General features: G+C 34.3%; 3 protein-coding genes across 4 annotated transcripts; 2 read left to right on the top strand and 1 right to left on the bottom strand.

Moving 5' to 3' along the window:
• Positions 1–1,299: 1,299 nt before the first annotated feature.
• LOC145134443 (factor of DNA methylation 3-like) lies at positions 1,300–3,174 on the top strand. Of its 2 annotated transcripts, XM_079069290.1 has the most exons (4): positions 1,300–1,558; positions 2,376–2,444; positions 2,534–2,752; positions 2,816–3,174. In XM_079069290.1, exons 3-4 carry the CDS (start codon positions 2,594–2,596, stop codon positions 3,047–3,049), a joined length of 393 nt encoding a protein of 130 aa, XP_078925416.1. In that variant the 5' UTR covers positions 1,300–1,558; positions 2,376–2,444; positions 2,534–2,593; the 3' UTR covers positions 3,050–3,174. The 2 variants fall into 2 exon arrangements, with proteins under 2 accessions (XP_078925416.1, XP_078925417.1); XM_079069291.1 differs by lacking the exons at positions 1,300–1,558; positions 2,376–2,444 and having other exon boundaries at positions 2,515–2,752.
• Positions 3,175–3,645: 471 nt separating this feature from the next.
• LOC145130846 (protein INVOLVED IN DE NOVO 2-like) lies at positions 3,646–5,054 on the bottom strand. The gene is made up of 8 exons (XM_079065606.1): positions 4,949–5,054; positions 4,775–4,860; positions 4,612–4,680; positions 4,427–4,540; positions 4,272–4,382; positions 3,972–4,199; positions 3,803–3,889; positions 3,646–3,684 (listed from the first exon to the last, which is right to left on the bottom strand). The coding sequence occupies exons 1-8, from the start codon at positions 5,052–5,054 to the stop codon at positions 3,646–3,648; spliced, it is 840 nt and encodes a 279-aa protein (XP_078921732.1).
• An 8,818-nt stretch (positions 5,055–13,872) lies between these two features.
• On the top strand, positions 13,873–16,903 carry LOC145129211 (uncharacterized). The gene is made up of 7 exons (XM_079063926.1): positions 13,873–14,149; positions 15,035–15,474; positions 15,618–15,691; positions 15,767–15,835; positions 16,002–16,184; positions 16,274–16,492; positions 16,556–16,903. The coding sequence occupies exons 2-7, from the start codon at positions 15,042–15,044 to the stop codon at positions 16,787–16,789; spliced, it is 1,212 nt and encodes a 403-aa protein (XP_078920052.1). The 5' UTR covers positions 13,873–14,149; positions 15,035–15,041; the 3' UTR covers positions 16,790–16,903.
• Positions 16,904–18,324: the final 1,421 nt, after the last annotated feature.

Raw genomic sequence — 18,324 nt, 5'->3', positions numbered from 1 at the left:
TGTTGTATGTGTTCACCATAACCCTTTTGACCGGCTTTTGACATGTGATAGCCGGTCAAAGGGTTATGATGAACACAAACAACAAGTTCGATGGTATATTGAGTACAAAAAAAAGAAAAGGGACCAAATGAGAACAAACTCAATACTTGGTTACCCTCCCGAGTCATTTTCCCCGACCGCAATTTTCCCCGAGTCATATACGTTATGGCCAAAGAAAGTTGCGGTCGGGCAAAATGACTCGGGAGGGTAACCAAGTATTGAGTTTGTTCTCATTTGGTCTCTTTCCTTTTTTTTGTACTCAATATACCATCGAACTTGTTGTTTGTGTTCACCATAACCCTTTGACCGGCTATCACATGTCAAAAGCCGGTCAAAAGGGTTATGGTGAACACAAACAACAAGTTCGATGATATATTGAGTAAAAAAAAAGGAAATGGACCAAATGAAAACAAACGCAACAGTTAGTTATCCTAAAGAGTCATTATCCCTTTTTTATACAAGTCCTAAATCCCCTGAACTCTAAAGGACTTTGGAAGCCTCCCCATAATTTTTGGTCTTTTAAGTCTTTAAGTGTATAATACTCTCCATTGGAAATTCACAAGAAAATTTTATATCAAGAAAGTACATCAGTTAACATAAGACATCAAATAATCATAACATGAAAGTATATCGGCTAATGTAAAACATCAAATAATCATAACAAGACCCTCTTATAAGGATTTTCTACTTCGAATGGTACAAGTCATGATGATGTTATCACTAGTATGATTGAAGGCTTGATGACATCATCCTAAATCTATCAAAGTGGTTTTATAGTCTTGAATTCGGATGGAATTTGATGGCTTATGGGAAATGGACCAATTAACAAAACTCTCATGGTTTTGCCATGATATAGTGTGTTTTCTGGGCATTCGAGAGTGTTTAGGGCACAAAATAATGTTATTTTTGTTTTTACGAATTTTCAAAATTTTTAAACTTTATGTTTGATCTAGATAATTGATTTGACGGTAATAATGAGAATGTTTAAGTTGTATAAAGTATATAAGTTATATATAAAATTTAATAAATATATAAGATTATGTAAAAAATTCTCTAAATGTGTAAAATAACGATTAAAATATAAAGATATAAATACTGGTATTATATAAATTAAAAATGTAATTTTAAAAATTTAAATGGATTCATTGGAGGCATGTGGACCATTCCCCATTTGTACAAACTACAAAGGAATCCCACGAAACGGGAAACCACCCCATTTCTGCAAAAAAAACTCAATCAAACACTTCTTTCTTTCTTGTTTGGAAGAAAGCAACAATTCTCATTACTACTCCATTACCAGTGATAATTATATTCTCAAAACTCACATAATCACGCCTCAACAATCTCTGGCTATAGATCTCCGCTCACTAAAATCTGCTTTACAATTTCTTCAAAAACTCTGCAGCTCTGTTTGATCGAAAACTTCTGCATTATCACTGCACAAAACCAAATGATCCCAACTTAGGGTTTTGGTTTATACTTTTGAATCCTACTGCTTCAAACTTCTCGAAACTTTCAGGTATACTATAAAACTCCTCCAGTCGTAGTGTTTTGTTTGTGTTAACTTGTGTGCGATACATTATGCTCCTGTTGTTCATGGATCCGCTTTATTGACATTTACTAGTTTGTGCTTCTTATTACTTTTAGAGGTAGCTATTGTCTATGTTTTTTGGTGTCCATTACAATGCGATCAGTTTTGTAGTTATATTTGCAGTTGATTTGATTTTCGTTAAAGCTTACTCACAACAAAACAGCGTCTTGGGTATATTAATCGATAACATTAGTTCATTCGGTTAATTTTTTGTGCTATAATTTTATTAAGGACTATACACTATTTCAGCTTACGATTGTGAAATTATACTATTTTTTTTAAAGATATTGTAGCTTAATGCCCTGATTTATCCAGATGATAATTAACTTTATTGGTTTGGTTTAGGTGCTATATTCTTGTTGGTTTTTGTGTTACTGAACTGGAAATTGCCATAAAGGGGTGCCTACTTGTTTTCTACTGAAACTTATTCATTTGTAATGTCATAAATATATTTATCATATCCAACAAATTCAGGGTCAAATACTGGTGGTCATTGTTGTTGTCAACTCTCTTGTTATATCTGCAAAACATGATTGTTTTATCTTATACATGGTGATTTTCTGGTGATGGTTATGTAATGTGAGTCAAATGAGTTTAAATATCTGTTGAAATGAAGCTTTTGGTAGAGGCTTTCTTCTTGAAGTGATGATATATATATATATATATATATATATATATATATATATATATATATATATATATATATATGCAGCTTAATTGCCGTGTTTGATATTTTACAATATAGGTATATGATGACTCAGCAAAGAGGAGAGACGATGGATAGTGATCCTGCATTTGATGAATATAAGTGCAGGTATTACAAGGAGTTGACCCTTGGTCTGTTCAAAGTGAAGGTTTCAGAAAAGGTACTAATTACCTTTTTACCCCTCTTACAATAAACAGGGTTTGGAAGATAATTGCGTTGGTGTTCGTGCACATAATGTTAGTATAGGTGTGAAAAGAATGGGTGAGCTTGATGCAAAGCCTTTGATTGCTTCTGCAAAAAGACGATGTTTAAGTGAAGAGGATACAGCCAAGTTTGTATCTTTATGGGAGGATCATCTCAGGGATCCAAGCTGGCATCCATTCAAGGTCATCGCCATTGGAGAAGGGGAATCCAAGGTATGATCGATCTTAGTTAAACATAAAAACATCATTTAATTTAATTTATTATTGGCATGATAGGAAATGGTGGATGAAGAAGATGAGAAGATTGCAATGTTGAAGGGTGAAAGCGATGAGGATGTATACAATGCGGTTGTGAAAGCCCTAAAAGAGATGAATGAGTACAATCCAAGTGGCAGATATCCATTGCCTGAGCTTTGGAACCACAAAGAGAAAAGAAAAGCGACATTGAAAGAAGGGTTTGAATTTATTCTCAAGCAATGGAGAATATACAAAAACATGAAACGAGATTGAAGAGGACCACAATTTATTATTGCATATTTCAACAATTAAACAAGTTTGTGATAACTTTTATCCAATTTTAGCTACTCATAATATTAATATTATATTATAAATCATTAATAGTTTTAGATATCCTATTAACATTGGTCTATTTCCCAAGTTGGTTATTCATGACTTCATGTTACTTAACAGGATAGCTAAATAAACAAATAGCAATGGACTTTTGTTAGCATAGTGTTTTCTGTTTTTTCACTGTAGTTTCTTACAGCATGATATATTCTTACTAGGGCTTCGTAATTGGAAAAAACTACTCAGAAATTAAATTGCTTTCTATGTTTATAACATTTGGGTAAAATTTTCTAAGTAGATACAATGTCTTTTAACATGGTAAATGGGAAAATGATTTCATGAAAGGTATTTCATACAACAGCAATAGCTAACAACAATAAGATATGTTTAACGACTTCATGAAGTGGCCAACACCATAAAATAAAAAACTGGCAATAAGTGTATTTTGCTAATTAAATGAACATCATGAACATTACCAGTTTAGTTTTATCAGAGAATGCTAAACTCCACAAAATATCATCATCAATAAACACACAATTTTAGAGTCTCCATCTATCAACCTGATTTCCTTTGTTTTGCTGTTTTCAATTGGTTTAGAATAAAGGGAATAGCCTCTTTCAAGGTTGCCTTTCTATCCTTTTTTATGTGCCATAGCTCTGTCAAGGAATATCTGACACTTGGATTGTATTCATGTACCAGAGTAGCCACAAAAGCATTACATACATCTTCCCCAAACTCAGCCTTAAGTCTTGCAATCTTCTCATCTTCATAATAGATTATATCCTGAAAACCACATTTCACACAACAAGCTAGAAAAAAAATGATCTACACATGATAATAATAATAATAATAAATTAAAATATACCCATACATAAAATTTGTCTCCACCGAAGCACATCTTGAATGGATGCCAGTTTGGATCCCTCAACATAAAATCCTCCCACAAAGATAAACACTTGATTACTTTCTCTACTTTGGTTTGACTAGAAAACCGTTTCTTAGCAGCAACAGTGAAAGACTTTACATCAAGCTCATCCAACTTCTTTTTTGCAGCATTTTGGGCAGGAAGAGGATCAAAAGCTTCTCTCATACCCTGTTTTAAAACAGGGATAGAAAGGTAATTATTAATCTTGTAAAAACAAGTTGGAAGGACATGTAAACTCACAGATATTAACTCTTTACGAGCATCCTCCAATTCATCATTGCTCAATTTTTCCTTCACTATTAATAAGGCTTCATTTAGCTCTTTCAGCTTCTCGATTTCTTTTTCTTTTTCCTTCACATCTTTTTCAATCCACTCATTTTCTTTTTTAATTCCACATTCTCATCACTCAAATTCTTCATCACTTCCATTTGGTTCATCTCTACTTCCTTGTCATCATCAATCTTAATCTCAAGCTCCATGATTTTGTTCTGAAGCCTTTCATTATCTCTCTGTCATGTGTTCATAACTAAACTATTAGAAAACAATTTCCAAAGACATGTGTAAGATTCAAGAAACAAACCTTCTCATCATAGGCCAACTTCAACAATCTATCATATGCTTTCTTTTGCTCCAACATTGCCAATTCATTCTGAACAACAAATTATAGAATAAATTTATCAAAAAAAAAAAAAAACATCGAGAGCATATATCAGCATACCATATTAACAACAAATAATTAGTACCATTTTCTTTTCATGCTCTTCATGTTGCAGCTTCATCTGAAGATGCTCAATGATCTTGTTGCCCTTCTCTTGCATACTTTTGAGATCTAATCAGTTACAAAGTTAGAAATTTCCTGTAGCAAACAAAAAACATACTCCATTGTAACTTCATAAAAAGCTTTAGAAAATCACTACCTTTATTAAAGTTCTCAATAAGCATATCTTTCTCTTTCATAACAGAAGCTATACGAGAATTTGCCACACTTACTTGACTCTGAAATTCTTTACTTTTTTGGCTCATTTCCTCTAAGAGAGTTTCAAATCCCATAACAAGTTTTGGGTTATTTACTCATTTTCTTTTTCGATTGCAGAAACAGTCTTCAAAACCCCATTCTTTCTGAGAAAATCACCAACATGATCATCTGAGTAATAATCTTCATCCCCTGCAATCCAAGCATAGAGCTTATCATCTTTACACCAGTTGCTATCATACCAATCCTTCCTCCCATGTTTCTCCACCTCAAAACCATTCACAAACCTCATTGCATTATTAAAATCATCCAATTCTTTTCCAAACTTCACCACAGCAAATCCTGAGTGACCCAAACAGCTCCACAAAGGATAGACTTTTACAGGTTTGTAGCCTTGTTTTATCCACTCATCCTTTAGATTCTTAGCCACATCACCCAAAAAACCATCATCCAAATAACTATCATCCTCGTATTCAACTGGTATGTTGGCTACCACAGCCATAGTAGGTCAAACAACTGACTCTTCTTTATTATAGTCCCTCATAATGTTGTCACTATTCTCCTCTAAATCAGTGCTTTTACTAATTGACTCTGAATCCTTAAAATCCCTTTCCAAATACTCTTCCAGTGCCATATGTTTGGCCTTTTCTTTTAAACCAGTGCTTCTTGATTTTCTCACAATTCGAGATGCATGCCTACAGAGGTTGTAATAAGTTCTGCTATAAGAAGTACAAAATTTCATCATACTGAGTCAATTGCATATAAATAGTTGTAATAAGTTCCCTTAAAAGCATAATCGATGTGTGGATTAACCACAATGATTATGCCTTACAACCAAAGAGCTTTTTTTCGCATTTCCATTTACATAACCACAAAATTTGGACTCCTAAGAAGCACAGTTAGACCGAAATATGTAGACAAATCGACTACAATAAATAATCGATAACTTCAAGATCGAAGTATAAAACCCAAATATCACGATAGCGATTCAACGGAATATAAAACTATTTGAATAATCAACCAAGAATAAATCGAACGATAAAAAGAAAAAACACGCGATATTTACGTGGAAACCCAAATCGGGAAAAACAACGGGCGGAGGAAGCCGAGAACCAATTTACTATAATATTCAGTGTTTACAGAGATAGAGGAAAGAAAAACAAATATATCAAATATATATTTGTATGAATATGAGAGATAAATGAAGATGTAATTTGAGGTGTGGTGTTTTTAATAAGCTTGGTTTCATTTCCTTTTATAGGCAAATGAATGTATGAATTCAATTGTCTATTAGCATCCAAGCGTGACAAACATGCTACCATCCATTCTTGACAAACATGCTACCACCCATTCTTGACAAATTAAAACCACATGTGTAGAATGGTATTCTAGAAATCAGCCAATGTTGAAGTTTGAAGGAAACTTCCACAATCTCCACCTTGACTTCAAATGAGACAGGATGAAAAAACTTTAACTTGCACAATGATCATGCAAAACAGTTTATCAACAGCTCATCATACTCCAAATCTCTATAAGAATCTGCAAACACCATATGAGAAAAAATTGATTTCGAAAAGTAAATATACTTCCTCCACCACGAGCCTATCAGGCTCAAATGCGATCTGAAACACCCACCAAATCCAAACATGCTTTGAATTTGGCTATTGGAAGACTTTTAGTGAACATATCAGCAGGATTATCATTGGTGCTGATCTTGTTTACTGTAATATCGCCTTTAGCAATAACATCTCTGATGAAGTGATAACGAACATCAATATGCTTCGTTCGATCATGGAACATTTGATCCTTCGTCAGAAATATTGCACTTTGATTGTCACAAAAAACAGTGTTAACAGATAACTTGTTTGAAAGCTCACCTATCAACCGTTTCAACCAGAGGGCTTCCTTCACTGCTTCCGTAGCAGCCATGTATTCGGCTTTAGTGGTGGATAACGCTACAGTAGATTGTAACTGCGCTTTCCAGCTAACTGCGCAATCACCCAAAGTAAACACGTACCCTGTAATCGATCGTCTTTTATCCAAGTCCTTTGCATAATCGGAATCCACATAACCAAGTACTCCATTATCGGTTTTTCCAAACCGCAGACATAAAGAGGAAGTACCTCGCAAGTAGCGAAAAATCCATTTAACAGCAACCCAATGCTCCTTTCCTGGATTCGCCATGTATCTGCTCACCATGCTTACAACATATGACAAATCTGGACGTGTACAAATCATAGCATACATAAGAGATCCTACAGCGCTGGAGTATGGTACCTTTGCCATGTATGCTATATCTTCTTCGGTGGTAGGACTTAAGGCGGATGATAGCTTGAAGTGGGCTGCGAAAGGAGTGCTGACTTCTTTTGCGTCATGCATATTGAAACGGTGCAGAACCTTCTCAATGTAGCTTTGTTGAGAAAGGTATAGAGTTCTTGCACTACGGTCTCGCACTATTTCCATTCCTAGAATTTTCTTGGCAGCACCCAAGTCCTTCATATCGAACTCAGCATTCAACTGGTCTTTTATCTTTTGAATCTCCTTTATATTCTTCGCTGCAATTAACATGTCATCCACGTATAAAAGTAGATAGACCATTGAACCATCGTCACACTTTTTGTAGTAAACGCAGCTGTCGTAGGTGCACCTTTTCAGCTTGTGACTGGTCATAAATGAGTCAAACCTTTTATACCATTGTCGAGGAGATTGCTTGAGGCCATAAAGAGACTTCTTCAATTTGCACACGTAGCTTTCCTTGCCAGGAGCTACAAAACCTTCAGGTTGTTGCATATATATCTCTTCCTCAAGCACACCATTTAAGAATGTTGTAGTAACATCAAGTTGCTCTAATTCATAGTCATGAGAGGCAACTAATCCCAACAAGACACGTATTGACGTGTGTTTCACAACCGGAGAGAAAATGTCGGTATAATCGATACCTGGGATTTGATTGTAGCCTTTGGCTACCAAACGAGCTTTATATCTTGGTTTGTCACCAGGGTGGATAGCCTCCTTCAACTTGTAGACCCATTTGCACTTAACTGTCTTCTTACCCTTTGGAGCTGGAACGAGATCCCATGTGCCATTTTTCTGAAGAGATTCCATCTCCTCGTGCATAGCAACCATCCACTTATTAGAATGTTTGGATTGAATGGCCTCGTTGTAGCTTGTGGGCTCCAGAACAGACTCAACTTCATTGGCAACTGTAAGTGCATAAGCGACAGAATTGGCTTGAACATATCTCTTTGGAGGTACAATCTGTCTGCGAGGTCTATCTCTTGCAATGGAGGGACTGTGAGGTTGGCTTGGAGCTTCGGCTGGCTCATGAGAAGAGGAATGTTGATTATTCGAGGGTTGAGAAACCTCGACACCTTCATGAGACTGGTCCTCGAAAGATGAATTTAAAGGAAACTCCACCTCCACTCGAACTTTGTCTTTTTCCGAATTTTCATTTTCTCTGGTCTGAATGTTGGAGACAGGATGAAGCATGGCTTTTTCACCGAAGGTCACATCTTTAGATGTCAAAACCTTGCTTAGCTCCGGGCTCCATAATTTGAACCCTTTAACACCTGCCGGATATCCGAGAAAGACGCATTTAATTGCCCTCGGTTCCAATTTACCGTTATCAACTCGGGCATATGCTGGACATCCAAATGGAATCAATTTCGTGTAATCAGCAGGTTGGCCGGACCAAAGCTCAAATGGGGTCTTCTTTTGAATAGCACGAGAAGGGGAACAGTTGATAATGTAGCATGCAGTTGAAGCGGCCTCGGCCCAAAAAGACTTCGGCAACTTCGAATGAGATAGCATGCATCGGACCTTCTCTATGATGGTGCGGTTCATACGTTCCGCTACGCCGTTCTGCTGTGGTGTATGAACTACGGTGCGATGCCTCGTAATTCCTTCCCTACGACAATAGGAGTTGAATTCTTCAGAACAAAATTCCAGTCCATTATCAGTACGAAGGTATTTCACTTCAAAACCTGATTGCTTTTCAACCAATACTTTCCAATCTCTAAAAGTTTGGAATACTTCTCCCTTTGACTTCAAGAAGAACGACCATACCTTTCTTGAGAAATCGTCAATGATCGTGAGCATATAAGAGGCTCCACCTTTCGATGTAACCTTTGCTGGTCCCCATAAATCAGAGTGTATGTAGTCAAGTGGCCCTTTCGTCGTATGTTTGCCACCGATAAAACTCACTCGCTTCTGCTTTCCAAATACACAATCTTCACAGAATTCAAGTTCGATTGATTTGTGCTCCCCGAGCAACCCCCTTCGACTTAGTTCATTCATACCATGGTATGACATGTGAGCGAGCCTAAGGTGCCATAGACGAGAGCGATCAGCGTTGGAGAGGGATTTAGAACATACCGAGACTTCGCCGGAGATAACTTACCCATCCATAATGTAAAGGTTTGCGGATTTTCTAACTCCTCGGATGACCACAGAACCTTCCTTGAAAATATGGAGTTTCCCGTCTTTGCCAACAAACTCGTAACCTTTCTTCTCGAAAGTACCGAGACTTAGTAAATTTCGCCTAAGACCGGATACGTGCTTCACATCTTGAATCGTTCGAACAACGCCATCGAACATGCGGAACCTGAGTGTACCCCGTCCAATAATACGACACGAAGTGTCGTTACCCATTAGAACGTGGCCTTCGTTAACCTTTTCATATGAATGAAAAACGCTTCGGTTGGAGCTCATATGAAAAGTACACGCTGAATCAAGTACCCACTCACTCGTGGTCATTAAACCGTAGTCTGAAACGGATAGAAGCTCGCCATCAGAACCAGTTTCGGCAACATCGGCTTCAACGGTGTTATTGGTTGTTTTTCCCTTTGCGATTGCCTTTGCTTTCTCCTTGTTCTTTAACTTGAAACATTCATCGATCAGATGTCCCTTCTTGTGGCAATAATTGCAATACTTGCGATTGGCTTTGGACTTAGATCTAGATCGGTTTTGTGAAGAGCTACCTCTCTCGTTAGGTCTCCCTCTGATGTTGAGACCTTCGGCTTTAGAATCGCTGCTACTGTTCCCAACTATCTGCTTCATCTTTTCCTTTGAATCAAGAGCAGTCATTACCTCGTCAAGGACAAGAGTGTCCCGAGAATAGATAATGGTGTCACGAAAGTGATCGTAGGAGTCTGGGAGAGAATATAATAAAAATAACGCCAAGTCTTCATCTTCGTATTTGACGTCCATATTCTCCAGATTTCCTACAAGCTCTTTAAAGGTAGAGAGGTGATCAGACAAAGAACTACCTTCACCCATCTTTAGGTTAAAAAGTCGTTGCTTCAAGTGTAGCTTGTTGGGCAAGCTTTTCGTCATAAGTAGCTGCTCGAGTTTTAGCCAGAGAGCCGCTGCGGATGTCTCTTTCAACACATCTTGGAGAACGTCGTTAGAAAGATGCAGACGGATCTGCGACGACGCCTTCAGATCTTTCATCTCCTTTTCCTCAGTCGACCAAGTTGCCGGCATTTTCTCCATTCCTAATAGTGCTTTGTGGAGATCCATTTGGATCAACACATCTTTCATCTTTACTTGCCAGAGAGGGAATCTTGTGTTTCTGTCAAGTAAAGGAATATCGTACTTCATCGATGACATGGTTGAAAATAGTTTTTTACGAATCGTTATCGGAAAACCCGGATAGCTCTGATACCAATTGTAGACAAATCGACTACAATAAATAATCGATAACTTCAAGATCGAAGTATAAAACCCAAATATCACGATAGCGATTCAACGGAATATAAAACTATTTGAATAATCAACCAAGAATAAATCGAACGATAAAAAGAAAAAACACGCGATATTTACGTGGAAACCCAAATCGGGAAAAACCACGGGCGGAGGAAGCCGAGAACCAATTTACTATAATATTCAGTGTTTACAGAGATAGAGGAAAGAAAAACAAATATATCAAATATATATTTGTATGAATATGAGAGAAAAATGAAGATGTAATTTGAGGTGTGGTGTTTTTAATAAGCTTGGTTTCATTTCCTTTTATAGGCAAATGAATGTATGAATTCAATTGTCTATTACTATCCAAGCTTGACAAACATGCTACCATCCATTCTTGACAAACATGCTACCACCCATTCTTGACAAATTAAAACCACATGTGTAGAATGGTATTCTAGAAATCAGCCAATGTTGAAGTTTGAAGGAAACTTCCACAAAATATATCTAGTTATCTTTTAGTATACAATTTTAAGAATAAGAAACTAAGAATATTACCTATTTGTCTATTTGAAGAAACACAGACAAGAAATACTATATGAACACAAACAATTTTCAGCTAGAAGCCAAGAGCAGAATAACCGGTAGCTTGAAAGTGCATTGATTACATAGGTATGTAATCAAGTATCCAGGTAGAAGTAACAACAAAATACAGTACAATACAATAAATGTGTATCCAACCAAAACGATATGATTTTAAGTACTTCAAGGTCATCGCCATTGGAGAAGGTGAAGGAAAGGTATGAATTTAAGTACTTAACTAACAGAAAAAGGTGTAATGATATGATTGTGAAGGTGTAAAGTTTTTAAAAACAGTAACCATGGAGTATTTATTTTGCCAAATAGGAAATGATAGATGAAGAAGATGAGAAGATTGGCATGTTAAAGGCTGAATGTGATGAGGATGTATATGATGCGGTTGTTACAGCCCTAAAAGAGCTGAATGAGTACAATCCAAGTGGCAGATATCCATTTTCAGAGCTTTGGAACAATAAAGAAGAAAGAAAAGCAACACTGAAAGAAGGTGTTGAGTTTATTCTCAAACGATGGAAAACATACAAATACAAAGAATCGAGGTTGAAGAGGAGCACATTTCAAAACCAGGGAGTTTAATGTCTTGATATGGAAGATAAAATCATATTTCAACAAAAAAAAGTTTGTCATAACAATATATATGTCATATATATATTATCAGCCACATAACTTTTATCTAGTAATTTATTATGTATTTGGATGATATTGGTAAGATTTCTGGAATGTAATGTTGTAATAGAACGAAATTAAACCCAATATATTAAGTTAAGTTGGAAGTGTTTTCTATGATAATATACATAAAGTGTTTTATTTTAGGATAATCAAAGTTTTGCAAGATCTAAAGATGGAGAGGAAAACATTGAACCCTAAGAAAAGTATTATTTAATGTTCACTTCAAAGATGTTTTCATCAAAAACATAGAATATCCATAATTATTTTAATAATAAAAGTATCATTGAAAATCGAGAAGAATTCTTGTAGAAAGATATAACTGTAACTATAAATTTGTTAGTGTTTTTTCTTCCCTCCTCAAGAACATTTAATTAAAACATAATACATTCTTGTTATTACGTTTGGTAATTTACCATAGATTTTAAAAATTATTAAATTGAAGTCCATCCAATTTTCAACCAACACTTTATAGGATTTTGATTCCTTTAAATTCTTGTTGAATTCTAATTCCTTCCAAAAGAATATGCATAGCTCCAAAAACTATAAATAAGGATAATATAGACTTTTTATATTGTAGGAATGAAAAAACAACAAAATAAAAAGACATGAGAATGCAACATAAAAAATTAGGGACAAAATACTTAGGTTACGTTTAGTTGCGGAAAAATGTGCCGTTTTCCGGAAAAATTTTCCAAGAAAAATGAAAATTTTGAAAACGCGTTTAGTTCGTCTGTTTTTCTAAATTTTTTTACGGAAAATGAAAATATTTTGTTTTCTAAAATTACAACGAAGTTAAAAAACTTTTGGAAAAACCAATAATCATTATTTTCTATATTTTTCTAATTCCAAAATTTTTCTAAAATATAAACACACACCCACTCTCACCTCTACCTACCCACACCTTAACACCCCAACTCACCACACCCCTACCTACCCCCACCCACTCCCATTCCCAAGCCCACCCACCCCCTCCCATAGGGGTGAGCATGGTGCGGTTCGGTTCATTTTTTCCTATTTTTTTTGTTGGTTTGGCTATTTTTTTCTGTCAATGGAGAACCCGAAGAACAATCAGGTTTGTCTACTTTTTATCAAAATTTTACCGTGTTTGTGATTAGGAGTATGTTTTGTATATGGGATTAAGTTTTTTTTGAAAAAAATCGAAAATATATATATATATATATATATATATATATATATATATATATATATATATATATATATATATATATATATATATATATATAACCGTAGGTTTCATACGAAACCTGCGGTGTTCAAGTGCCCAATGCACAGATTGTGCAGTGTCGACTTGTACACCTACGGTTTCGTATGAACCGTACGAAATTTTTTTTTGACAAAATAGTAGATTAAACCCCAAAACCGTAGCTTTTTTGACAAAACAGTAGATTAAACCCTAAAACAGTACACTTAAAAAAAACGTATTTTTTTTCCCAAAACCGTAGCTAAACCGAGAGGAAACCGTAGGTTTTAAAAAACCTACGGTTTGTTTCTTAGAAATGAAAAAAAAAAATTATACAAAACACGAAACAGTAGACGAATTGGCGAAACAGTAGACGAATATAGAAACCTACGGTTTCGTGGGCTATATTTGGACATTTACTAATTTTTGGCTAAAAATTGCTAATCACTTTCTTAATTTGGCTAGATTAGTAACTACCCCGTTTATTAAATATGAAAACTGTTTTTTCATAACTAACGCAACCTTAATTTTACTGGACCATTTCAGGTTTATTAAATATTAAAGATATAAAATTATAAAATATTATATAAATTGAAATGTAATATTAAATCATTTAAATTGATTGGATAGAGACATGCGATGCGAGCACTGCAGCTCTTCCTCATTTGTACAAACTACAAAAGAATCTCAGGAAACGAGAAACCACCCATTTCTGCAAAAAAACTCAATCAAGTACTTTCTTGTTAGGAAGAAAGCAATATATACGATTACTCCTTTACATTCATTCCTTTTCAAATCTCTTCAAAAAAACTCACAGAATCACGCATCAACAATCTCCGCGCTCTAAATCGGTTTACAATTTCTTCAAAAAGTTTGCTCTGTTTGATCGATATCTTCTGCATTACCACTCCACAAACCCAAACGATTCCATCCTAGGGTTTTGGTTTATAGTTCTGAATCCTACAGCTTCAAACTTCTAGAAACTCTCAGGTATACTATAACACTACTCCAATCATCGTGTTGTGTTTTTGTTAACCTGCGTGATATACAGTATACGACAATACTCCCTATTGTTCATGGAGCGGTGTTATTGAAAATTTTATGTTTGTGCTTACTACTTTTAGAGGTAGATGTAAGATGTTTCTATGTTTTTTTAGTGTCCATTACAATGTGATCAGTTTTGTAGTAATATTTGCAGTTGATTTGATTTTCAGTAAAGCTTAATCGCACCAAAATATCGTCTTGAGTATATTAATCGATAACAGTAGTTTATTCCGTTAATGTCGTTGATTTTTTTGTGCTATATCAACTTATTAAGGACTATACACTATTTCAGCTTACTATTGTGAAATTATACTGTTTTTTTTTTAAATATTGTAGCTTAATGCCCTTATTTCTGCAGATAAGCAATGTTATTGGGTTGGTTTAGGTGCTATCCTTGTTGGCTTTTATGTTCTTTGTGTTTACTTACATATCAGTGATCCTTGTTGGTTTAGGTGCTATCCTTGTTGGCTTTTGTGTTCTTTGTGTTTACTTACATATCACACATTCTCCTACTAAACCCTAAATTTCAACAAATAGATGAATGTATGAACATCAAGAGAACCAACTCCAACTATATATGCATGCTTGTTCTTCTTTCTAAATAAATTAAAGTTCTTTTTTTCTGTAAAGGGTTCTTTCTATTGGAGATTATTGCTTTGTAATTTCATAAATTTATTTTAAATGCTTGTTGTCATTGTTGTTATTAATCTCATGTTTTGTCTATCAAATGATTTTGAATATCTGTTTAGGTGAAGCTCTTAGTAGAGGCTTTTCCTTTAAGAAGTGATGTCATGCAGCTTAATTTGTTGTGTTTGATATTTTGTAATACAGGTGTACCATGATTCAGACAAGAGGAGAGCTGATCAATAGTGATCCTACATTTGATGAATATAAGTGCAGGTATTACAAGGAGTTGACCCTCGGTCTGGTCAAAGTGAAGGTTTCAGAAAAGGTGTATAAATGTCCATATTGCCCCCAGAGTAGAGAATACAGTTATGATGACCTCTGTAGGCATGCAACTCGAATAGCAACAGAATCAAAAAGTGCTGGTTTAAAAGAAAAGGGGAAGCATATGGGACTTTTGGAGTTTCTAGAGAGATCTATCAAGTCTTCTGAATCAACCTGTAAAAGAAGCAGAGATCCTCAATTGGGGTTGGAAACTCTCTTACAAGAAATGAGCAAAAGAAGTCAAGAACTTATAAGCAGGACAGATTCTGATATGGCTTTTGTTATTCAACAGAATGAAATGATCGTTGACAACTTTAACAGAGGTATTAATTTCTAAAGTGTCTCATGAAAGTTACAACTATATGATTGAATCATTGGTCCTTTATTTTTCATCTGGACTGCTTCAGACAATTTCTAGTTTGATATACACATGCTTGCAAATTGCTAACTTTGCTTCTTTAATTAGATCTTAGAATCTTGCAAGAGAAGGCAAACAAGAAAATCAAAAAGATTATGACTGAGCATGAACACAGCAAAATGGTACTAAGATTAAGATATTGTTGATATGGTTTATTTGTTAGGTGTTGATCATGACACAAGTTTCTTTTTTTATAGAATGAATCAGCAACTTTGAAGGAGCAGAAGCCAGATGAAAGGATGTTAAAGTTGGTAGAGGATCAAAAGGTTAATTCTAATTCTTTTGTGGATCTTGAAAGCTCTGATACACATATATGGTTATATGATTTCTTCTTTTTAATATATATATATATATATATATATATATATATATATATATATATATATATATATATATATATATATATAAAAGTTATGTGGTACATAATGACAGAGAGAAATAGAAAAACTTAAGCACCAAATCATGGAGCTTGAGAAGACGTCTGAATCCATTAAAGAAAATCTGAAAGAAAAAGAAGAAGAATTGAAGAGGTTGGAAGAGCTTCAAGAAGCCTTGATAGTGAAGGAAAGATTGGGAAATGATGAATTACAAGATGCTCGCCAACAATTAATTTATGTAGCCTTCTTTCTTTCCATCCTTTTGACTCTTATGCATCTATAATAATTACGTACTAATTACCTTTTTACCCCTCTTACAATAAACAGGGTTTGGAAGATAATTGCGTTGGTGTTCGTGCACATAATGTTAGTATAGGTGTGAAAAGAATGGGTGAGCTTGATGCAAAGCCTTTGATTGCTTCTGCAAAAAGACGATGTTTAAGTGAAGAGGATACAGCCAAGTTTGTATCTTTATGGGAGGATCATCTCAGGGATCCAAGCTGGCATCCATTCAAGGTCATCGCCATTGGAGAAGGGGAATCCAAGGTATGATCGATCTTAGTTAAACATAAAAACATCATTTAATTTAATTTATTATTGGCATGATAGGAAATGGTGGATGAAGAAGATGAGAAGATTGCAATGTTGAAGGGTGAAAGCGATGAGGATGTATACAATGCGGTTGTGAAAGCCCTAAAAGAGATGAATGAGTACAATCCAAGTGGCAGATATCCATTGCCTGAGCTTTGGAACCACAAAGAGAAAAGAAAAGCGACATTGAAAGAAGGGTTTGAATTTATTCTCAAGCAATGGAGAATATACAAAAACATGAAACGAGATTGAAGAGTTAATCATATTTCAACAAAAAAGTGTGTCATAAATTTATTCAGGTTTAGTCATATTATCTATATATATGTCATATATCATCAATATAGCTTTAGAGATGTTAACGTTGGTCTATCTATCTTCCAATTGGTCAATCATGTTAATTTAACTGAGATTGATAAAAAATGATGTAACCAATATGATTTGGATAGTTGTTGATTTGGTTTTCTTCTAGAGTGACTTAATAGACTCGTATGTAGTTTTTACCTAAAACATATTCAATTGAGTTTTTACCTAAAACATATTAAAGTTTCTAAAATCATTCGTGGCATCTTAATTTTTTTTATTTGCTTTGATCTCTTTCGTCTGTGGATTTATAGGTGTTTTGGAGAAAAAAAAATAATAAGTTTTAACAAATGGTTTATATAGTTAACACTCGACACTAACTCTTATTAGTTATTCGAATAAGAAATAACGAAATAGTTATTATTTAATTACTCGGGTCACTTTAATTTCTGGTTTGATGAAAATGAATTGTGATATGTACACTTTTGAAGAATATTTAAGAAAAGATATACTTGTTGTATGAATGGCTGCTCGAGTGGACTAGTGATGGTGATTTGAGGGTTATCTAATTGCCTATTTATTTTTGTTTTGATGAATAGGATGTAGGTAATGTGTTTTTTTATAATTATTTTTACACATGCTAAACTTTATTTTAAGTATTTTTGAATTAAATCAATGTTTTGAGTTTTTTGGTGTTTAGTATTTTTTTTTTACATGTTAAATTTTATTTTATAGTACTGAAAGTTACTTGTTTAAGTTTTTCTTCAAGAAGAAATGTACATCCACACGCATAACTAAAAAACAATAGAGAAATAAATTGACAAATTCTATACTTTAATATGCCTTATCGGATATAAAAATTAAAACATACGAAAAAACAACAAAATAAAGATTCCCCACTTCAATAAAATTGAATTTTGTTAACAATTTTGTTACTTTGCAGAAAGGGTATTTTTTAAAATTAAAGTTGTTGATGGTTTATTTAAACTCTACAATGACAAAAAAACAACTTAATGAATTAGTTATAATAATAATTGAGATCAACCTTCTGGTTAAAATTCCTTGTTAAAGCGTATTTAAATTTTTTTGACTCGCCGATTGTTAGAAGAATAATAATAATAATTCTTAAGTAAATATAAGATTTTTTGATACTTACTTTGAGCGAAACGTTTCTTACTGTTATCTTATAAAATAAAATAAAAGGTACGCGAATATAATTTATCATAATTTACTAATTTTAGAGCCTAAATTTAATGAATTGCATATGACCAATAAATGTTAATGGATTATACCTAATATTTTAATCGAAACATAGAAGCTTCATTGTAATATAGGCGTGGAATGTCAATAGTAAGGGGATAATGATTTGAAAGGGTAACGAACTTTCGACTTTGTTCACATTTAGTCACTAAACTTTTTTTCGTTATCTATTTGCCACTGAACTATTGAAACTGTTCATCTTTTACCCTTATGACCGGTTGTTACCG

The sequence above is a fragment of the Lactuca virosa genome, chromosome 8 (assembly GCF_052849685.1).
Source record: "Lactuca virosa cultivar CGN04683 chromosome 8, Lactuca_virosa_CGN04683_v6, whole genome shotgun sequence".
NCBI classification, from domain to species: domain Eukaryota; kingdom Viridiplantae; phylum Streptophyta; class Magnoliopsida; order Asterales; family Asteraceae; genus Lactuca; species Lactuca virosa.
Note: the sequence above shows the minus strand (reverse complement) of the source record. Positions and strands in the feature narration are given on the sequence as shown.